Source organism: Hyalella azteca, unplaced genomic scaffold, assembly GCF_000764305.2.
Source record: "Hyalella azteca isolate HAZT.00-mixed unplaced genomic scaffold, Hazt_2.0.2 contig6769, whole genome shotgun sequence".
NCBI classification, from domain to species: domain Eukaryota; kingdom Metazoa; phylum Arthropoda; class Malacostraca; order Amphipoda; family Hyalellidae; genus Hyalella; species Hyalella azteca.
Window position 1 is genome coordinate 190,365 of NW_025936919.1, and position 22,234 is coordinate 212,598.

The following is a 22,234-nucleotide window of genomic DNA, read 5'->3' on the forward strand; positions in this document are numbered from 1 at the left end:
CTGCTTAGTGTGCGAATTCACAAGATGAAACAAACCTCATTTAAATCCGTCGATCGTAGAAAAATTCATTACTAAAACAATATTTTAGTTTTTAGCTTGAATCATAAATGTAAACCGAGAGAAACAACAGAGCTCTCACAAATTTAGCTTGTTTTCCCTAACGATTAAGTTTGTCAGCTCTATCCCCACCTCTAGTCTCACAAAACGACATGCAGCAAATGCAGGAAATATTTCATTCATTTTCATCAATATAATTTGAAATTGACAAGACATTCCCTAACAGGAACCATATCTAAATTCTTAAATTTTTTCTCACTATATCTCTAGAACTCAAGGCACAAAGCCATTCCTACGATCCGTCATCATTAGGATCTCATGAATTGAAAAGAAGCATTCATTCATGTTTTCTGCAGCTCAACGGTAGTCAGTCATGTTTTCAAAAACTTCTACAGTAAATCACATGTCATAAATATATGGTGGTCAACGAGTTATTGAGTCTACCACAATCCTATTTTCGGTCAGGGTTTGGCCACTGTCTCTTCGGTCACTAACCGCCATTGAACTTCTTAATTTAGTCTTGATATTACCGCCTTGGTTCTGTCACAAGCAGCCACAACCCTCCTACATTTAATCAGGATGTTACCACCGAAATTAGTCATTAGCTGCCACAATAATCGCATATTTAGTCAATAAGTTAGCACCGTATATATAGTCTCTAGCAGATATTTCAATTTTAAACTTTTTCAGGATGTTGTCAGCGTTTCTTCAGTCAGAAACACCCAAATTTGGTCAGGATGTTGTCACCGTCTTTTCAGTCACTAACAGTCACTGAAATCCCAAATTTGATCAGGATGTTGTCACCGTCTTTTCAGTCACTAACAGTCACTGAAATCCCAAATTTGGTCAAGATGTCACCGTCTCTTCAGTCACTAACAGTCATTGAAATCTCAAATTTGGCCAGGATGTTGTCACCGTCTTTTCAGTCACTAACAGTCACTGAAATTTCAAATTTGGTCAAGATGGCAGCGTCTCTTCAGTCACTAACAGTCACTGAAATCTCAAATTTGGTCAAGACGTTGTCACCGTCTCTTCAGTCACTAACAGTCGCAGGAATCTCAAATTTGGACAGAATTATGCCGCCGTCTCTTCAGTCACGGGGCCTCCACAGTCGTACATTTGGCAAAAATGCTTCCACAGTCGTCCAGTCACAATATCAGCTACCGCAGTAATATATTTGTTACCATTTCTGTTGTCAATGTCAGCCGGTCATTTACGCGTGCATAGTCAGTCCTCATACGCAAATAAGTATTGATCATTTACAGAATTATCCGATTCATATTATGCGTTAAAAATACGAGTCTTCGAATAGCAGTCTTTTCGTCAGTGTCCATTTCGGCGTTTGAGGGAGAGCGGTTCATTCCCAAGTCATGGAGATTTCAAATCTTTAGTTCAAAAGAGTACTATATGTCTCAGAAGAAATCGATACTTCATGATAATCAGTAAAATATTTAACGTCCTTTGTGTAGCTTTATCTTTCACTTATCACAATGTTTCAGATGATGAATGCACGTTTCGCTTGAATGTCTCGTGTTCGTGTATAAACTTACTCGCATGTCATCAGTTTTAAAGTTACCAGTTATTTTCGTCAGTCGAAAGTCTCAGTATTTTCAGAGCATTTTCTCATTTATGGAAAAAAGGCGCTATTGTGATCGTCGTGTCCGTCCGTCTGTCCGTGACTTCACGTTTTCTTCGATGAGAAAATGCGCTCTCTGTCACTCACTGCAGTGAGTACTGAGTCATATTTTTTCCGTATATCATCGTAGGTCAAATGTCAAGACAGGAGTTATCTCCAAGACTTGGAGATTAACTAGAATCTCCGGAGTTAATCTTCAAGACCGGAGCTTTCTTGGTTGATTTTCGTTATTCAGAAATTTATTAAATCTGTCGACATTTTATCTTTTGTATTTAGGAGGTCAACAAGTATGTGCCTTTATTTTGCTAATCAATTTTAGCCTGGCTGTCATGAAGCTCCAAAAAAGTTATAGCCTGGGCTATACGGATAAACCAACACATTACTTAATTTTTCCTCATTGCATTCATTAATTGTTGCAGTAATGATACGTGACTTGCGTTCTAAGCCAACCAGTTTTACTCTGAGTGAGTTATTGAAAAAGAGGATTTACCGCCCATGTTCTTTAGTTCACACCTGGAGAAAAATTGGAGATTTTCAAAGGAGTCTATATTGTTGACTCCTTTGAAATTATGTCAACAAGAAAAATTAAACAAGACCAATATATGTCATTGGTCTTATTTGCTAGTCTCACGGAAGCAAAAATAAGTAAGCGAAATTAAATTCAAACCATTGATGAATTCCAGATTGAAATGGAATTTACCAGTGGACCTCACCGAAACAATTTGTCAAACGAAGTTATTGAATTGACAAAGATCATGCATGGTTCAAAATTGTTGTCAACAGTGTCAGGCAGTAGGTAACATAAATATAAATGTCATGGCCAGCCTACCCGTCTGCTACGTATTGGTTTACTCCTTAGAGCTGCACCAGCCCACCCCGGGTAGGGTTACGAGCAACGTAGATATCCATATCGTGATCAGTCCATCCGTCAGTGTCATAACCAGTGAGGGAATGGCTTGACCCAGCATGACTCAGCCTGGAACTCGCCCTGTCACGAGACTTGGTGCGAGCATGTCTGGAACGTGTCGAGGCAGCGCGTGACAGGTGGCCTGCCTGTAGGCGTCCCATGTTGCTGAGAGTGTTCATGCCAGTGATGTTGCCCATGGCCATCATACCCTGTCCTAAGTTGTTGTAGCCCATCAGCTGGTTGTTCGCTAGAGACTGACGGGACATGCGAAGGTCTGAAAACAATGCAATGGGTCAGTATGACATATTGAGGGCTGAGAGTGGCTTCAGGTTCCTTTTGCCTGTGAAATGTAAGCATAAAATGAATATGACACTAATGATATCGAAAAATTATATGGCTCAGAAATAAAAACGCACTCAAAAGTCTATAATTTACTCGAACATTGTGCTGTTTACATGCATGCATCAACTTTCTTTGGCTCAATGTTACTTTCAAGTCTACACATGAAACCACTGGGAATGACAATACAATATACAAATAAAACATACCATCTATGACCAAAGAGCAAGCAAGGTTTGAACGTAGAATAAATTCAACGTGCAAGATTAGTATAAAGAAACGGAGTGACACGAAAAATTTCAAAAACACAGAGAGAAAATGTTTCAGTCTTTGTCAGTTGATATTGTTTTCTGTCAAATTGTCATACTGAGACATAGCCTCATTGTCTACTGTTACTCATTGCTATTGCGTTTCTCTAGTTATCATGCTTGTTAACACGACTAGCATTGACAATAGCTAATAAATTCGTACAGTACGGGTAAAAGTTTGAGTTGTTATGCTGCGATGATGCTCGATCTCAAGCAAGTGGTCACTTCTGGACAGTAAATACAATGCACTGGTGTGGCATGCGGAGCCTCATGCGCAGCACAATCTAATATATTGGAAGACGAATATCAGATGTGGCCTGCAATGTCTACGCGATTTAATAACACGAATAATGACTATGGCCCGCAGTGTCGATGCGTGCTAATGATGTACTACGCGAACATCCTTAAAGCAAATTATATTCTTCAACTTCACACTACCCTTGTTTAAGGATATGAATAATGTACAAGTGAATGCTCTACGCGAACGCGAAAAATACAGTAATACTAATACAGGGACATTGTAGTATTAACGTAAGAATATAGTACTTTTCATTGACGCATTACACGCGTATACGTGCTATACAGATAATACAGTGATGTATTCAACATATAGGTACTACATATATGGTGATGTATTCAATATATAGGTACTACTACTACATATATGGTGATGTATTCCAAGCAGACGAGCAAACGATGGAATATATATACACCCGTGAACGCGTGGATGATGTACTTACAAACATTTTAGGGAATAATGTAAAATAAATAATATTTAATAAATATCATATAAGATAGCTATAGTAAGAACCGAAGAGAAACATGATGGACTGTTAGAATCAGACTGTTATTTTCAGGGAAGGGTGGCCATTTGAACAATCGACCATAAAACGTGCGACGTGAGATCATTAGAGATTGCAGTCACCATGCGGAGTTGACGACAAAGACCGACGTACCTCAACATTGATCATGGCACAGCTAGAAGATCGAGTTCCCTCGAAGCAGTGAATCTCATAGTCGTACGAGACCATGACTTCTGAGGTACACGTCGTTCTCTAAGAGACTTTCTCTCCAGCGTCTACTTGATCTTACTTCGCCTGCTCCGTAGTGCCCCGCGGTGGGCAAGAGACGAGGTAGACCACCCAGAGCTATGCGTGAAGGTGTCATGCAGACAGGGGAAGTAAGAAGCAAGAAGGTTTGGTATACGATCCATGGAATCGATGGTGTACGTGATGAAGGCTATTCTTGGTTTTAAATAGATAGTGTAAATGGTACAAGATCAAACGCACAAATGTAACCAAGGTAGCACATAATCACCGTGCATGATCGAAACCTGGCGATTCTAATATGAGTTAGCGAGATCTGCAGGTTTCGTGGTCCAGAAATAGCGTAGAAATAAAAAGCTTAACGAAGAAGGTACACAGCATAAATTTATAGCTTTTTTACTGCTATGAAATCGCGCGAAACCAAAAATCGTGTAGCTCTCAGTACGTAAAAATCCTTCATGTTCACATATTATCAGTGAAAAATTGATCAACAGGGACAGTATCACAGGAGAAATACACTTAAAACCATTGTCGTAATTGCGCACGTTAAGGTGAAGCTTACAAGTAAAATGTTAATCCCCGCTCGCCCAAAACATTTACAATTCTCGAAATAAGTATCATAGCTGCATGTAGAGAACCTATTAGTCGTAATTTGCGCTCAACGATATTTTACATAAAAAATATGCTGAATCATGGAGCTATTAATCAACGTCGAATATGTTCCAATCATATCAGTGGCTGCTGATTCTCGAATTTTCACTCAATAAAGCAATGTAAATTCAAAAATATTTATGGGCTTTTTCTTCCAATTTAGAATGGATACTCGGCTAATAGATACTCGTTTCACTCAATAACGCAATATCAATTCCGAAATATTGATCGGCTTTTTATTAAATTTAGAATGGATACTCGACTAATACGCGTAGATACTAGTTCGGCCACGATAATGATTTGGATATATGGTCAGCTTCCCAGTACTTTCACCATTAGAATTGAAGTCGTGAAGTATAATATACACTTAGATACAACAAGAGTGACAATACCTGGTCTAGAAAGAGATAGAGAAGCAAGCTGCGGACCGAGATGTGCTGCGGACAGTCCAGCGTAACTCCGGGTGCTCTGGGCGTCTGCCAGAGCGCGGGAGTGCGGACGCAGTGAAGCGGCCGAGAGGTGCGACTGTACCTCGTCCGGGGTGAAGCCCGCGTTGATGTTCCCTAAAAACGACAGAGCAACGTTTGCAATAAATACAATTTTCTTTTCTGTATCTTCAACTTAGTTAACCTAACCTAACCTTTAACTTGATTAAACTTAAATTTAACGCTTAGTTCTTTATATGGAAAGTAACGGCTGCTGTGAGAGATAGATTATTAGCTACTGTTATTCATAGGAATAGATTATGCTTTGGTCCAAATGGAAATGAATATGATATCTTGCATATTATTTTACCACATAATGTTGGAGCGATGAAATAAGCCAGGTGTCAGGCATCACGAAAGCTTTTTACAAGTAGAAACATGAATAAAGAAAATATGATCGAATTACTTGTGCTAAATTTAACATACTATGCGATACGCGAGATCATCGATGATTATAATTTTTTTGAAAAAGAAATTATTTTAGGACAAATCACATATAGATATCACATTTACAGGTTTTAATTTTTAATCGGAAATAATGTTCTCGTAAAACCGAGAAGATGTTCCAAAATAGCAGCCCATTAGCCGCTAATCTTTTTGCTGTTTCAATCGGAATTCAGATGGTACGTGCTGGGCAGGAAATATCTGCAGGTAGACATAAAAGAATCCAATAGAAAGTTACGAATCATAAGGAAAGATAAACGCTTCTAACCTTTGTCCATGTGGTACATCCTGGCCCTGGGGATGGAGCGCTGCGAGTACATGGACAGAGTATCCCAGTCAGGCTTAAGGCCCCCGCTAAGGGTGCCGAGGGAAGCGAGGGGCGCTGCCGACTGCGCTATTACGTTCGGGATGCCGTCCTTTGTTGTCGAGTGGCGACTGCTGCGTCTGAGTGCCGACAATATTTGTTATACGTGCAAATAGTTTAATTGTTTCTGAAAAAACTTTTTATAGTAAAATGTTCATAAATACTAAAATAGTTTAACTGTTTCTGAAAACAAAGTTTCTATAGTAAAATGTTCATGAATACTAAAATAGTTTAACTGTTTCTGAAAACAAAGTTTCTATAGTAAAATGTTCATGAATACTAAAATAGTTCAACTGTTTCTGAAAACAAACTTTTTATACTAAATTGCTCATGAATACTACATAAAAAAACATTATAAATGCAATAATGCAATCGAGTTAAGCTGTTTTATGCTTCTCTTGTGATTGCGGCTCAAATGCTAATAATCAGAAAGTATAACTGGCGGGAGGGAAAAATGCTATACAAGTTGAGATAAGTTCTGCAAAAATTGTCTTTTTTTACCGTAAATAACAATGATCTGTTTATTTGAAGACATCAGCAATAAGAGTATTAATTAAATTAAGAATCACCTTCTGTTACAGCAGATGAATATGATGAGGGCTATGATGACAGTGCCGCAGATGGCTGCAGACGCAGCGATGATGATGGTGTCCATGTGTGTGGCTTTAGACTCTTCGGTGCGGATCTCTCGGCACTGAGGGAACGGCACGCTGTAACAAGAAAAATTAAGTGAATGATTAGATTATTAAAAGTGAAGTGAAAAATTAAGTGAAGTGAAAGAAGTGAAGAAGTGAAAGAAGTGAAGTGAAAAATTAATTTTCTTAATTTCACATTAAGAAGTGAAGTGAAAAATTAAGTGAATGATTAGATGATGATATGATCAGTGTGTACCAACGATCAGATGATGATTGTAGGAAAAAACTGACGATGGAGCTGGACTCCGAAACGTTTTCAATATAGATATAGTCAATTTGGCGTTTTCTTTACTTTTAAATTCCTTGTTAACTTGCGTTTTAAGCATAATAATGATGTAAGTACTTAAGAACAAACGAGAGAGATAACATAAAAACCTTATAAGTGGCGGCCCCAAAACTGAAAAGAGTCAGAAGTAGAGTTTTGTTCTTTGTTAGAGCAAGTTTAATTCCAGTCTTTTAAAGAGTGCATGCATTTTAAATTTGCACTGAAAAGTTTAGTTCCCTCACTTCTCAGGCGTAACGTTGATGTCCTCGAGGGAGACGACGCAGACGACGATACATTCCTGCGTAGGCACGTTCCTGATCTTGAACTCCCGCTCAGATGACGCAAGGGGTGGCCCGAGCTGTCAACAATCTCAGGGTCAAAAACGACGGTGTCAACAACCACAGCATACACAGTCTCAGTGTACACAAACTTGGCGTTAACAACGGCAGTGCACATAACCGCACTGTCAACAACCAATGACAACACAACCTCAATATGTCAACGAGCTAAATGTAAAAAAACTGAGTGTCAGCTGCTGCAGTGTCAAAAATCCCAGAGTCAAACAATCCCAGACAATCAAAGACAATGTCAACAACCATATAAGGACAAAGGCACCGTGTCAACAACCATTGTCAACGGTCATAATTCCAGAAAGTACAGTTTCACCAGCGTCAGTGTCAACAACCAAAATTTCAATAACTGTAGTGTCAGTATCTACAGCATCACTTAATTCGCAAAATAAATTCAGTCAGTATACCCAGCGGGTCAATAAATTCAGTATCAACAAATACACGCAGCGTCAGTGTCAGTGCGATAACAAATTTTATTTTTAGTCGTGGAAGTAAATTTATTTATGTGTTTACATCGCAATGGGATACAATTGTATGTCTCTATATATGCGTGTCGATAATATTCCATTTCAACAAATGCTAATAACTCTGATTCTCAGCCTGCTGCCGGGCAGACAGCTATACTCGATAATAACACGCTTTTTAAAGCTGTTAGTATTGAATTCAGTCGCGTAAACATTGTTAAACATTGTAAAGAAATATCCCTATATTCAATTTAGATTAAATGTGATTATGACATTGACCATTAACCCTTTTCACAGCTCAATGTAGGCAATCATCTCCAAAAAACTTTTTTGGAGTTATTAAATTTATTTTTTTATTTGCAAGTCAATAAACCCCAGGAATGGTACAGAACTAGACTATAATTCGTAAAAATTGTCGCACCTTGAACTGCTTGTCCCCGAAGAGTCTGTAGACGACTCTGAAGCCGAGGATGTTGGACACTTCTGAGTCCCACTGGATGATCACTGAGTTGTCTTTCCTGTACGCGTCTTGGATGATAACCTGAACATAACGATGGATATTTAAGATTAGTCAATATAGAGAACACATCAATTGAAATTTAGTTGCTACTCTTAATCCTCTAAACAAAATTGAAGTCTAATTCATAAGGTTGGAAACCGTGTCTTCAATTAAGACTTTATTTGAAGCCGCTAAAATTTTCCTTTGCTACGTAAACAGTCAATGAAAGCGAATAAAAAAAAATCAATCTTAATGTACCCCAAAAAAGGTGTAATGATATGAGGTAAGAAAAAAGAATTCCTAAAAAAATAATCTCTAGAAATTTATATTTAAGTAATTTATGTTGACCTCATCATTGAGTGCATTGAGCGCCGCTCCAAACTGTGTCTGCTCATGATGCTCCACGGAGTCTGGGTGACGTACCAGCTGGGGTCTTCTGCTCACACCAGCTCCACCCGGCACCACCTGCTGTGGAGGAACTCTGGGGGCCTGGTCCCCGGAGCGGATCAGTCCGGACCTTGAAGGATCATCCACGCGGATCTTCTTCTTGGGCCTCAGAAGCTGGTCCTGCGAGAGAGACGAGTCCTGCCGACCGTCTCCTGAGCGGGTGCGAGGAGGGGAGTCTTCCATGTGGTGGATGGGAGGATCTTCGCGCAGTGAGGTTACCTGGCCATGAGTGGTAGTGGAGTCAAGCATGTGTTTATCGGCAAGGCATTAATATTACAGACATATCAATGGCTATTAGAGTCAAAACGCATTTAAACAGAATACTCAGAAAATACGTCGATAAAAAATCGTCAACTTTGAGTTAAATCTAGAGAGCAAATATTTGTTTTAAGCTCATTCGAAAAGTAATGTTAAGTAACGTTAAGTAACGAAAAGTAACGTTAAGTAACGAAAAGTAACGTTAAGTCAAAAGCTCTCATGCACCTCAGGTCGTGGTGTTGTGGGTAAGGGTGTCCTCGTGCGGGTTGGTCCAAAAGAAGCAACTCGGATGTCAGGCTGCTGGGCATCGTTACCAGTGGTAGATGTAGGAGCAGAGACTGGGGCCGCCACTGATGCTGAAGAGGATACGGTGAAGCTGGAGGTGTTGCAGAGCAGTTGCTCAGAGGTGAGTTGGTAAAACGATCGTTGTCTGAAGTAGGCAGGTTCACCGCAGAACTGTGGGCTGCGTTCGCGTGACGTTACTTGAAGGTCTTTGTTTTGGATCCATTCCACGATCCAGGAGACGTGGCAGTCGCAAACTAAGAATTTCCCGCCTGTTTTACATAAAAGAGAATAATTTAGCAAATAAAATGTTTAGTATGAGGACAAATCATGAACATGTTGAGGCCATATTTACTCAATGAAAATTTACATTCACACAGCCGACAAGGATTAAAGTTCAGTAGATCCTTGGGGATAAATCAGCAGTTGAGTCATCGATCGCGACCGCAGTAAATGTCCTTTCAAGGCGCTGACTGAATAAGTCTCGCCGGCACTCCGGTCCTTTAAGTGCCGAAAGCCAAACAGTAAGCAGGAAAGGCTAGGCACAGCTGACAACAATATCGGAACAGCCTTACGTGGAGCGTTGTTTTGGCGGTGTCATCGCTAATAGTCACGAGAAAATCCACCATAGGAAATATATCTGAACCTACGGTCGGTAATAACTTCTAAGGAAGTATGAGTCAAGTTACCAATTGTGGCATAGATGAAGGCATCTTCAGCGCGAGGCAAGTTATGAATAAATGTAAGAGAAGGTATGAGTTTGTTTGCCGTGCTTATTACGATATAATTTGGGAAGCTAGCGCGAAGGTGCAGACAAATAATAGTGATGCGATCCCACTGAATGCAACGATAAATGAACAGCACACAAGCATATTTATTTATGAACAGCACACAAGCATTCATTCGGCAATGGAATGAATGCGACCTCGACTAATCGGATGAACCTTAAGAGTTCATTAGCAATACGCTAGCCACTAAATCTCTAGGGAGACTATAATGAGTGACCTCTGATTTCATAGAGAATTAACATAGGGTCAGCAGAAATTTCTTTGAATAAAAATTATAACTCGCCTAATGGAGATATAGATAAAAGTGTTCAACAATAATCCTAATTTCTGAAAACAAGTTGCTTTATGATTCGAAAGTCTTGGTTGTAGCATTCAAAACAATTCTCAGGTATTTTATGCAGCATGTAAACCCAGACAACGAATTTTCTAGACAAAAATTGTAACCCAAGAGAAAAAATTGCAACCTATCACAGAATTTTACGAGAAAGACGCAGTGAACTTCTGATTCCATTAATATAGAATTTAAACACATTGAAATAAAATCAATAACCTATTTCCCTGCAGGAAATGGTATCATATCAACGAGACGAAGATTGGAGGGTGAATCAAATGCGGGAAAATATAGACCAAAAATTGGATTTAAAATAAAATTCAGTAAGCAAAACTAAAGTTAATGTAAGCCATCGACTAAATAACTACCATCTAATTAATATAGAAACGTACAATGATGTTTATTGAAGGCTCACCGACAGAGAGTCCTTTGAGTGATCCCGCAACGTTCAGGAAAGGTTCTAGCGGCACAGTGCGGAGTTGGTTGCCGTCCAGAGCCAGCAGAGTGAGTGACTTGATATTGTGGAACGCGTTCAGCGGCAGGTCTTCTAGCAAGTTAAATCCGATGTCGAGAACCTGTAAGTCATCATTGGAAACGTTAAAGTTGTACAAGTAAACAGCTACCCGCACTGCGTTCAGCAGTGGCTCTAAATTAGAGGGGAGCACAAAAAAGTAAAACTGTCTAAAAATTAGTGGATTCCCAAAGAATCTCTTGTGCATCGTCATGCTTCTACTGATTTTCAAAAATTCATAACAAATGCGTAAAAGCTTAGATGAATCTTAAGTAATAAATATATGAGCCAAATAAACGAGAAATTTTCTGCGATGTATTGACCGAAAAAACTCATTGCTGGCGACAGAGTAAAATAGATTACTCTATATCTCACGGTACCGCAACTCAACAGTTAATTACAGCAATGATAGTGTTAGTTCCTGACAGTGACGGGATGTAGGTGAGTGAACAAACAAGGTGATACAGTTGAGCATTGCGGGACTCGTACCGTCAAATTGGTGCCTGAGTGCATGAGGTTCCGCAACTAAATGCTCTGTGATCCGCCGCTCAACCGGGATCCTTGGAGTATCCTTACAGCGGCATCATTCAGGCAATAGATGTACTTATTAGTGATAAATAATTTCCAGTTTCAAAATTTTACTCTTTACTGGATTATGTGTGATCTTATTAGACTAAAGTTCTTGGCCAAAATGCTGCCGAAGATATTTTACTGAAATATATGGTTATGCCGATCACGATCTAAATTTTCTCAATCAACGAGTCTAATCACGCACGCTTTCTCGTTTGTTGCGTAGCGATCGTGACTGAATGGAAGTTAATGTTTCCCGTGAACCAGAACTATAAAAGAACCTTAAACACCGCACCTACGGCGCAAGCGCAACACTACATATTTGCGCAACGACTGAAAAGCGATCTAGAACGAAATAGCGAGATTTCGTTGGAAAAAAGAATCTGATTACATTTTGTTCGCTCCATCCCTGAATTAAAGAGAAAAACGGATTTTATTACCGCTCAAAAATAAGTAATAAGATTTTATAGCTCTTGGCCAGGAATTGGTGGCCAACCGTGGCCATTTATGTCTCAGAGCACGCAAATTTTATGTAATATAACTGCATTGGTTCATAGTATTAAAATATGAAATAAAAATATCCATCACATGAAACTCCTCCATTAATATAATCACTGAGAAACTTATTTCTAACAGTTATATCCAGGGCAACCTAGGGGAACCTATTTTATTGAGAATTGGTTGCATTGGTTGCTAGTTAAAGCGATGTTCGGCAGATGCTCTGTGGAAACAATGTACAATCTCACCGTTTCCCTCTACTTTAGATTTGAAGAATAGAGCGCACTGTAATCAAACACCAGCGCTCGTTAACTACAGACGGAAACCCCGAAAAAGAGCCTTCGGTTAATGACGTCGGTTGATTGGTCAGATGGGGCGAGCACTCCTGCCTCGTGCTACACTAAACTTGGCAACCTGTTCGCCAAGTGTACTGTGATGTAACAAGGCATGACCTACGGTGACTCACGTTTCAAACAGAGAGTTATTACCGTTACAAAATAGTATAACATTTTTAGCGCATTTTCTCATTTATGGAAAAAAGGCGCTATTGCGCTCGTCATGTCCGTCCGTCCGTCTGTCTGTCTGTGCCTTCACGTTGCAGAGTATCCATGATACTCGGCAACGAGAAAATGCGCTCTCTGTCACGCATTGCAGTGAGTACTGATCTATTTTTTATATACGAAAGTGTAATGTTTATTAATGGAAATTTCCATAGCTGAGTTTGTATTTTATAATTCGGTGCAAAATTAATTTTTACCAATAGATTTAAATTCTCAAAAATAAACTAAGTTATAGATCGATGATTGAGATTTGATTTATGATCGCAATACAAGCAAGAAAAGTGATGTACGATTCACATACAAATGCAGAAGTGAACATTTCGTCGGCCCACAATATCAGATTTTAGGGAATTTTTGAGCAGGTGTGTTAATTAAATACAGATCTTCGTGTAACAGCGATGCAGGCCAACCGTGCGTCGATGCAATGCAATCTACGTTTTTTTGTACTTATTTTGTAGGTGGGGTCAGAAAAAAGCGAAAGGGAAAATTGCGTTCAAAAGTTGTGGAGCCTTGAAAAAAAAGAAGAAAAAGAATACGCTCATGCTATGCGCTGTGCATGGTTTACGATGATTTCCCAGTATATTGTTAGTTATGGACGCTCACCTGGCCGGCACTCCTTAATTGTGTGTCAACGAAACGAAAAAACTTAATAATATTCAATCTCATACATGTTATTTTTAATATAGTATAGGCGCTTAGGAAATTAAGTACTAACAAATACAGATAAAATTCTGCAGTCTAAAGTAAAACTCCTGTAAATTGTGTTAGAAGAACCATAACTAAGGAAATAATGCTTTGTAGAAAAATGCCAATTTATACAGGCGTAAAATGTTCGAAAATAGACAGTAAAGGGATTTGTAAGGGATTAGTTGTGATTTGAGTAGAACGAATTATTTGCTTGCTTTGAGATTGATTATAGTTTAGCAAGAAGAAGAATAATTTTTGCGGCGGGAAAATTACGCTACAAGTAATAAATAATTATCAGCCCGCATGAGTGAATGACCTGCACTCGTTTCAGGATTCGAGAGCATCGCCTGTCCTTGACCTCAGCATCTATACTGGCAGTCGTGCACCGGCGCACGCGAGCTCATGAAGTGGACAAGATTGCGATCGAGAATTGGGTCTATACTTTCAGAAAAGTTAAGAGATCGAAAGTTCATCAGCCAATCATTGATGGCCTTTCAAGCAAAATCCACCAATCATAGACAAGAGTATAGAGCGTAAGTACTTACGTTCATTTAGCGAGTTTTGAAAGTATGGCCCCAGAGCAAGTAATCGTAGCTACGGAACCCATTAGCAATAAAAGTACATGTATTAATTTTCGAATATAAACCCAATCATAAACAATTTATATCAATACGCTCATATTCTTCATGTTTATTTCATTAATATGAGATTAATGCCCAGTTTGTTGCGTGAACTTATGGTATCTCACTGCGGGAACACAGCTTTCCATAACGTTCAATAAAGATATCTATTCTGCGATATCAACTTGCACCATTTTGGGTTAAAGTAACCCTTACTCTCCGAAATAGACGCAGCAAGCACAAGAGCGCATGCAAAACAGGATTAACATGTTTAGACCCTAATTCACAACGTCATGTGCCTTTTGTTTCGCAGCAAATTAACGGAACATTGGCCGGATTGTGCAGAGCACAAAAACTTGATTCTTGAGCTTAAAAGGCGCAGCCAGGTCGCAGTTTACTAGGTCGAGCTCAGTCGTGATTTAAAAAATAAATCATGACGTTAACCGAATGTATAAGTGGCTTATTATAAAGTTTAAAATTACGCTTAGCTTCATAATCAACGAGAAATGTGAGAGTATAATTTAATTTGTATATTACTCTCAAAATGTAAAATTCAATACTTAAATTCATTGGAAGATTTCATTAACACACGGAAGACTTCATTCATTAACACGCGCAGACTTCCAGTAAAGTTAGAATAATTCGAAATGCATGTTGCAGTGCCTGTCAGTGCCATTGTGATTAGTGTTATAAATGAAGCTTCGATTGATTGGAACAAAAACAAAACATGATTTTGTGTCAAGCAATAACTTGCCTCATTACTAGCTCGATAACTGACCCAGCACACGTCGCAGATTGCCCAAGACACGCATCCTAGAAAAGTGCTCGTACGTTGCTACTCTTATCTCTACGCTTATCCCACGACGCGGATAAACAAGTATGGTCATTGCACATCCACAAGCCGAGATAGATAATATGGTCCTCATTCCCGCGTTGGTGTAGACTCTCATCTTAACGCTTGGCCTGGACTCCTATTGAGGTGGAGGTGGGATGCAAATAATTAAGGGTCGTGATGCAAATGGTGATCAGGAGACGGACGACATTATGGGTGCACCTCATTCATCATCATTCATCGGGCACAACGATGAATGAAGCCATAGCCGTTTTACAAGGTAAAATTTTGACCAAGAGCCGTCATTGATAAAAATGACAATTGATAAAAATAAAAAATAAAATAATTGAATAAAATAAAAAAAAATAATGAAGATAATAATAACATTAGTAATATAATAATAATAATAAAATACTCGTAAGTGAGCAATCGCCAAATCAAGTAAAATTTATTTCGGATTCAAATGACGAAGAATATGTCTTCCGTCAGTTTCAAGCTCACCAATCTTGAATTCTCACACTACGTAATCAACACCGATTGATGAAGTAATCTGGTGATTTATGCCAAACATATATTTTTACTATCAAAATTGCATGATGCACGGATATTCTGCACCACACAAGCATTTCAACTTACTTTCTCGATCGCGGCGAATAGGGCACACTGACTCGAACTGATTGAACGATTCAGCGCTATTAAAATTTAAATAAAATTCCTTTAAACGGCTGGTCGCAATTTAAATCAACATGCATCTACAACATTACAACTGCAGAGAAAGTAAGTGATTGGAGCAATATGGTACCGGAATTGGGTCATTCACGTATTCTGCGGCGAACCCCATTTCACCACTTGCAATCTGCACGAAGCACGACAAAGGTGTTTCAACCTTGCATGAGGTCCGATGCAAAACCCGTCTGTCTGCTCCCCTGCTTAGCGGTTGTGCGTTAGATGCTTGATCAATGATCACGAATTAACCTGCCCTATGTGACTGAGAGTAACGGTGAGCTATGAATACGTCATACGTCGCAATACATGGGCCGCGGTGTCATTTTCTTTTGAAGACCGTAACGTTATTAACGTCCACAGAGTTGCTGCAATGCATTTAATAAACTCGAACCAAGATATGACATTAATTCACAGAAGATATGTCAGGATCTTGAGAATCCTCAATTTTATACTAATGCCGAGAATGATGATCAACTGAAGGATTATCATGTATGTTAAAATTTAATATTGCTCACAGAAAGAGAAATTAAGTCGCAAATATTACAGCTAAAAATGATCAAAGCTGGATTGCACGACTAGAAATATCTCCATAAACACGACACAGGGAGTGGTACAAAGAAGCAAAAAAGTCCTGCGATGCTCCGACATGGCCGGTGGGAAGGCATAGCTGTACATATTACTTCCCATCAAAGCTGGATTAAACGACTAGAAATATCTCCATAAATACGACACCAAGAGTGGTACAAAGACGCAACAAAGTCCTGAGATGCTCCGACATGGCCGGTGGGAAGGCATAGCTGTACATGATAGAAGGTGGTGGTATATACGGGATAGATGCATGCCGCAGCAGATGGCTCTCCGTTAGGTGCGGCGGTTGGTCGCACTCGTCAGGCAGGAAACGAGGCATTTGTTCCTTACAAAAGCTCCCGGCTGACGTCTTCTCAGCGTCTCCTTACGGACATTTACGTCGTGGAAACCGGAAAGGCGGAACCGAAATTAAAAAGTGAGGGTAAAAGGTAAACCGTAATTGTTGTTGTCCGATCGCCATCCTATGTAGAGTGTTAGCATTTTTTGTAAGTGTATAGTATTTTTCAAGACGATCTAGCTAAATTACTTTTTTTCAGTTGCGACAATAGCGATGCCTTAGGCTTATATCAATAAACGCACCCGATGAGAGATACTAAAGTGAATATAGTAACATTTTCATTAGAAACATATTTTGAAATATAACTTTTTAATACATACCAATTTAGTTGGGAAATTGAAGATATAAAATTTTAAACCACTCGTACTTCTAAATATTTTCGAAAACATCTCACCATCATTATTCGCAATGTGAAACAGATAAATGAAAAATATTTTACAATGAAATGCCCAAAAATTAGCTTTTCTTAAATTATTTTTTCAGTAGTGACTAACCTGATTAATTCTAATCGCATGCTGGATGATAAAGACTGTAGCTTTGTCTAATATCCTGTCTTTGCCGAACTTAGAAATAGCAAAAAGTGCAAACCAAACAAGCGAACAAAATTTGCCCATTTCCCTCACAACCTTTACTTCGCTTCTTTCAACTGTTTTTATTATTGCAACAGTTAATTTTTGGATAATCTCTGCACTGCGATTCTAAAATTTTTCTTTAATGTAATAATAATTTTACTTCTTTAGGCAGTTGTCAGAGGCAGTGACCCTAAGAGAACGCCATCTGTTCAGGCTCAGACTGCACCGCCAAAAGCAACAGCGTTATTTTCTTGTCAGGCCCTTTTTGAGTATTCCTGAATCTTCATATTTTTGCATTTTCAGATGAACCGAGCATCTGGTGTTAAACTATGCGACGCAGAGATTACAACTCGTTAACTTTCATTGTCCATATTGGTTTATAGTGAATTTTCCGGTCTTTATTTATCATTATTCATCGCCTCTACACTTGATCCACCAAGAAAAGTTGTCCTTTGAATTTTTAACTCAGAATGTCTAGTCTAACTGTTGAATTTGTGCCAAATGTGAGACAATAAGTATAGAAATATTCACATAATTTTATATTACATTATTTTAATGTTCAATAATACCATCACGATGATATTATAATTGTAGAATTTCTAGGAATGAGTGCAACGTTCAATGTACCTTCAAGATATGTGAGTTTTAGAGACAGAGTAATCAATAAAATAAATTACTTACCATCCCTGTTCTATTGGATCCCAGTCTGGTATTGCTTTATGGAGATAAGTTATATGCAAGTAAACCCGCGTCATCCCAACAATACCATGTGTTATTTTGAAATAACATAATTTATTGTAATTTAGCGTCAAAAGGAAACCATTCGGATTCGGTTGATCAGTGAGATCTTTTATGTAGTATATATAGCCTGAAAGTTTCCGATAGCAGGGCAATAGCGATACTATTTTCTATAGAATTGCAATATAAGTAATAATCGTCTCATGTATCTTATCAAATAACTTGGTTTTAAGCTCAAATTTTATGACTAATGATAAAACTTGGCTTACTTTTACCAATCTCTGTCTCTTTTCTTTAGTCCGCGCAAGTTATGACACAAGTCAGGCGAATGCTTATTGGATAAAAATTGCACTAAAATCTCAAATTATTTCGTTAGTAACGAGCGCATGACATCGTTCCAGAGCTGACAAACACTACAAGAGAGTGGCCCAGAGAAAGCATCATTTTCGATATTCTTCTCATGCGTGGCGCTCGACGCACTTGTTGCATGTCTGACCCACCTCTGACCACGAGCACGCGTTATCGCACGCATCGGCGGCCGTTCGTGCGCGCACTTCACTCCAGCGCTCAGGAATTCTGGTCCACTATTCTCACTGAAGCTTCCGGAATACGAATTCAAAGTTGGTCATCTGGCAAATATGCACTCGACAAACACGGCACACATACTTCAATATTTTGGATAGAGCATTGATTGTCGTTTTCACATGAAATGACCAAACATTTAAAAAAACGATTGGTTTAACACTTATTTAGATAGCATGAACCAATCTTAATAGCAATATTATTGGTTCATTACTAATGGCAATATTATTGGCTCATGCCATCAATATATTGCCAGCAATATATTAATTCATAGCCAAGTAATCTTTTAGTGCCCAATTTCATAACCCTGCCTTTGTATTTTCAGTACGCGCATAGAGTTTCCTTAGAACTTAGCAGTGATCTAAACACAACAAATCTAGAATAAATAAATAACGTGACGACACAGTGCAGGCTTTCCTTTGACCGATAAGTTGATCTTCATTCGAATTTGACCATTTGCAGCACACGGCGCAAGTTTCGAGACAAAATTCAAAAGTCATCTTATTCTCGTATACGAGATCTAGGATTACATTTAAAAAGCACAAGCTCTCAGTTAGATCCTGATGAATCTATAAACAAACATAGCGCAATAATATCGATGAGATTTTGGGAGAGATTATGCGTGTGTCCGGGGATGCCTGCATATGTGTCAGTATGATACGTTTGTCTGGTGTGTGTGTGTGTGCGGAATGATACGTGTGTAGGGCATACGAGAATATACGTGAGTGAGACATGCGTGTATATACGTGAGTAGGGCATACGTGAATGAACGAGGAGTATAGAATAGAATGAGTATAGTATAGAAATATAATAAAATGAACGTGAATGTCACACACATGACGTGTGAGTCAGGAATTAGATTTTTAAAATACGGCGAAGCTCCTCGACTCTGCAACCTTCACTAAAGAAAAATGTCACCTAATGAGGCAGCCATCAATCAAATAGAACATAGAGACTGTCATGCCCGACCGTGCAATAAACCACAAGCCGCACATGGACGGCCGGCGATGTTACGGCCCTAATTCCCGACACCGCGGTGACTTGCAAGTACATTACCCTGTCCTGCGACCTAAATCGAACTGCTCCGCATCGTCGATTTCCTAGATTCGAAATTTTGCTCGGCACAATAACACAAGGCAAGTCGCTATAAAAAATTTTCACTTCATTATGGGCTGTTTCTAATTATATAATAATTATTTGCGTTAGCTGCGATCAAAGTTTATTTATAATTTTATTTGCGTCCTGAGTATTATTACTTATGCTTACAATTTTACAGACAATTATAAAATTCCCAGATACTAAATACAATTACATAATTACTATTATTGTAATTACTAAATTTTGGCTACTACTGCTAATTACATATATTAGTCTTTTAAAGTAAATTTGAGAGATAACATTAAAATGGCTCAAACATACTCTAAACGTCGAAATGTTCAAAATGATCACTGTAAAAATTTAATGATATATCGAAGCATCACTGTTTTTTTATCATCATTAACGTGGTATAACTAATTCATCTACGAGACAACTATTTTTTATCTGAAATCACTTTACACAATATGTGTTAATATTTGGTAAGAAACGAACGTTGGAGACACAGCCTGCCTCCGTATTTTCCACTAAAGAAAAAGACCATCAATTCTCCACCATGCAAATGAGCAGTCGCAATTAAAACGTTTCTTTAACACTGCCCGGGAACACTCGGCGCAAATATCAAACACGGAGAATTGCTCATTTAATCTGAATGTTAAATATAAATAATCCAGCAACCTACTTCTGCAAGAGCTCGGCAAGCGTGCACAGTTCTTAGAGTTGAACAGAACGAGTCCGGGGAACTGTACTGCAGTTTTTATGATAGCTGGGCAGCGCTACGTGCGCTTCGTGCCCTCGTGAGGCATTTGCAAATGGTATACTCTAGAAGGAGTGCGTGCACGCAAAATAACGAACTAGCATGCACGAATTACCTTGTGAATGTATGAACTAATATGCATACGGTCGTATATGCACTAATGCCCGTTGGACTGTTTTCACGTTATGCCTGACGACAGAAGTTAGATGAAACTTACGCTCTAACTAACGAATGAGTACACTTCTTCAATTACATTGGTGTAGTTTGGTAGAAGTTTTTCTTTATTGCACGTTTAACTGAAGACCAGAGAGTAAAAAGACCAATGCAGGTTTCATTGAAGAGTCTCTGGTCTTCAATGAAACCTTCATCAATTACGTGTACATAGTATATCACAAACGATTCTTGCTTCGCGCATTCTCCTATACGCCCTTCATAGCGCCTTTACCGGAGCTCACAACGTAGGAAAATTACGTGTACATATATCACGAACGATTCTTAATTGCTTCGCGAACCTCCTATATGCCATTCATAGCGCCTTTACCGAGGCTCACAACGTAGGAAAATTACGTGTACATACAACACGAGCGATTCTTGCTTCGCGAAACTCATACATGCCATTCATAGCGCCTTTACCGGAGCTCACAACGTAGGAAAAAAGTGCGTGCCCCGCGGAGTCCGGGCGATGCTGATGCAATGGTCCGGTAACGGGCATGTGGCCGCGGGAGGCGCATGCCGGTGCAGACGCCTGCTGTGCGACGAGTCCGTCTATCCGGCCGCAGGGAAGTGCTCCGTTCTAACGGAAATGTCGCCGCCGCGACGGTTTATCTTCTTGCATTTTATCCAGGGTTCTGTAGTCAAGTTGTATTCAATGTTTTGTATATGAATTAAAGCATTTTCTTATATTTTATTTTTCATGTATACTTATTTGGTTACAATTTTGTGTTCCTAAAAACAGAATTCTTTGATTCGTGGATTTGCTCCTACATGATTTTAAAATAAACTTGATTTGAATGCACAACATTGCATGGCTCCCAGCATTCCTTAGAGAGCTTAAGTTAAAAACGCATTATGTAATATGAGAACAAATTCAATTACATGAACTCGAAGAGGAGCAATATTCGTGGTATTATTGTAACTTATCAATTTACTTACTAGTTTTTAAGAAATTGTCACGGGTTTAACCATTAAAGAACATATTCGATGAAAACTTTCGATCGCTTCATTTATTTGCATAAAAAATCATTTCAGAGACTGTGATTAAAAGTTCTAATCACTAAGTTTGATGAATTAGCTCATACCCTACAGTTTTAAATACGATTTAACATTTTATATTAGATTCAAATATATTTTTTCGGCAAAGCAAAATCTGCCTGACGAAAATCCTGAAATCTCTCCTTCCCATAAAAAATCTTTTCATTGTACCTCATTTACTGTACAATATTGAACCTTTCATTATTGGCTCGCTTATCTCTGATTATTCACTTCCATTACTTTTAGTATTAACTAAATAGAGCGAAATCTTGACCTGCTTGAGTGATCGTTCCGTATATGCGCTGCAGTTGCTTAATTAAAATCTGCGACCGTTACGTCAGACCTCCAGAGCGTCAGCCTGCCTAGGTAGATAAGGCGCGTGCAACAACATAATAAACTGACAGTGATAATGCACAATATAATAGAATAAAATAGAAGTGTTGGCACTGAAGAAATAGGCCCATGGCCTGTTGCCGATTCTTGTACTTTTCGTGACTTGATTCACAAGGGACCCGGCCTTTGGAACCCGATACCCGATAATGTACAATATAATAAGCTAACAATAAACAAACTTATTTTAATATGGAGATAAGTTTGTATGCTTGGGGTAATCACGTCGCTGAATGTTCCTTGAGACATGTAATAAAAGTTTAGTGAAATTATTTATGCAGTCATGGGAGGTATTGTTGAGTAA

At 38.8% G+C, this 22,234-nt stretch overlaps 1 protein-coding gene across 2 annotated transcripts in view; it reads right to left on the reverse strand.

Annotated features, from left to right (window-relative positions):
- Positions 1-1,760: 1,760 nt before the first annotated feature.
- Positions 1,761-22,234, reverse strand: part of LOC108677083 — a 35,144-nt gene continuing 14,670 nt past the window's right edge. The window contains exons 6-14 of one of the 2 annotated variants that reach the window (XM_018165233.2): positions 11,032-11,191; positions 9,441-9,769; positions 8,859-9,176; positions 8,433-8,552; positions 7,440-7,555; positions 6,807-6,947; positions 6,142-6,317; positions 5,337-5,507; positions 1,761-2,874 (exon numbers count right to left, since the gene is read on the reverse strand). In XM_018165233.2, coding sequence (XP_018020722.1) covers positions 2,549-2,874; positions 5,337-5,507; positions 6,142-6,317; positions 6,807-6,947; positions 7,440-7,555; positions 8,433-8,552; positions 8,859-9,176; positions 9,441-9,769; positions 11,032-11,191 — 1,857 coding nt within the window. In that variant the 3' untranslated portion in view covers positions 1,761-2,548. Of the gene's footprint in view, positions 2,875-4,208; positions 4,396-5,336; positions 5,508-6,141; positions 6,318-6,806; positions 6,948-7,439; positions 7,556-8,432; positions 8,553-8,858; positions 9,177-9,440; positions 9,770-11,031; positions 11,192-22,234 lie in introns of those variants that run through there. The other variant, XM_047880998.1, reaches the window with a different exon arrangement.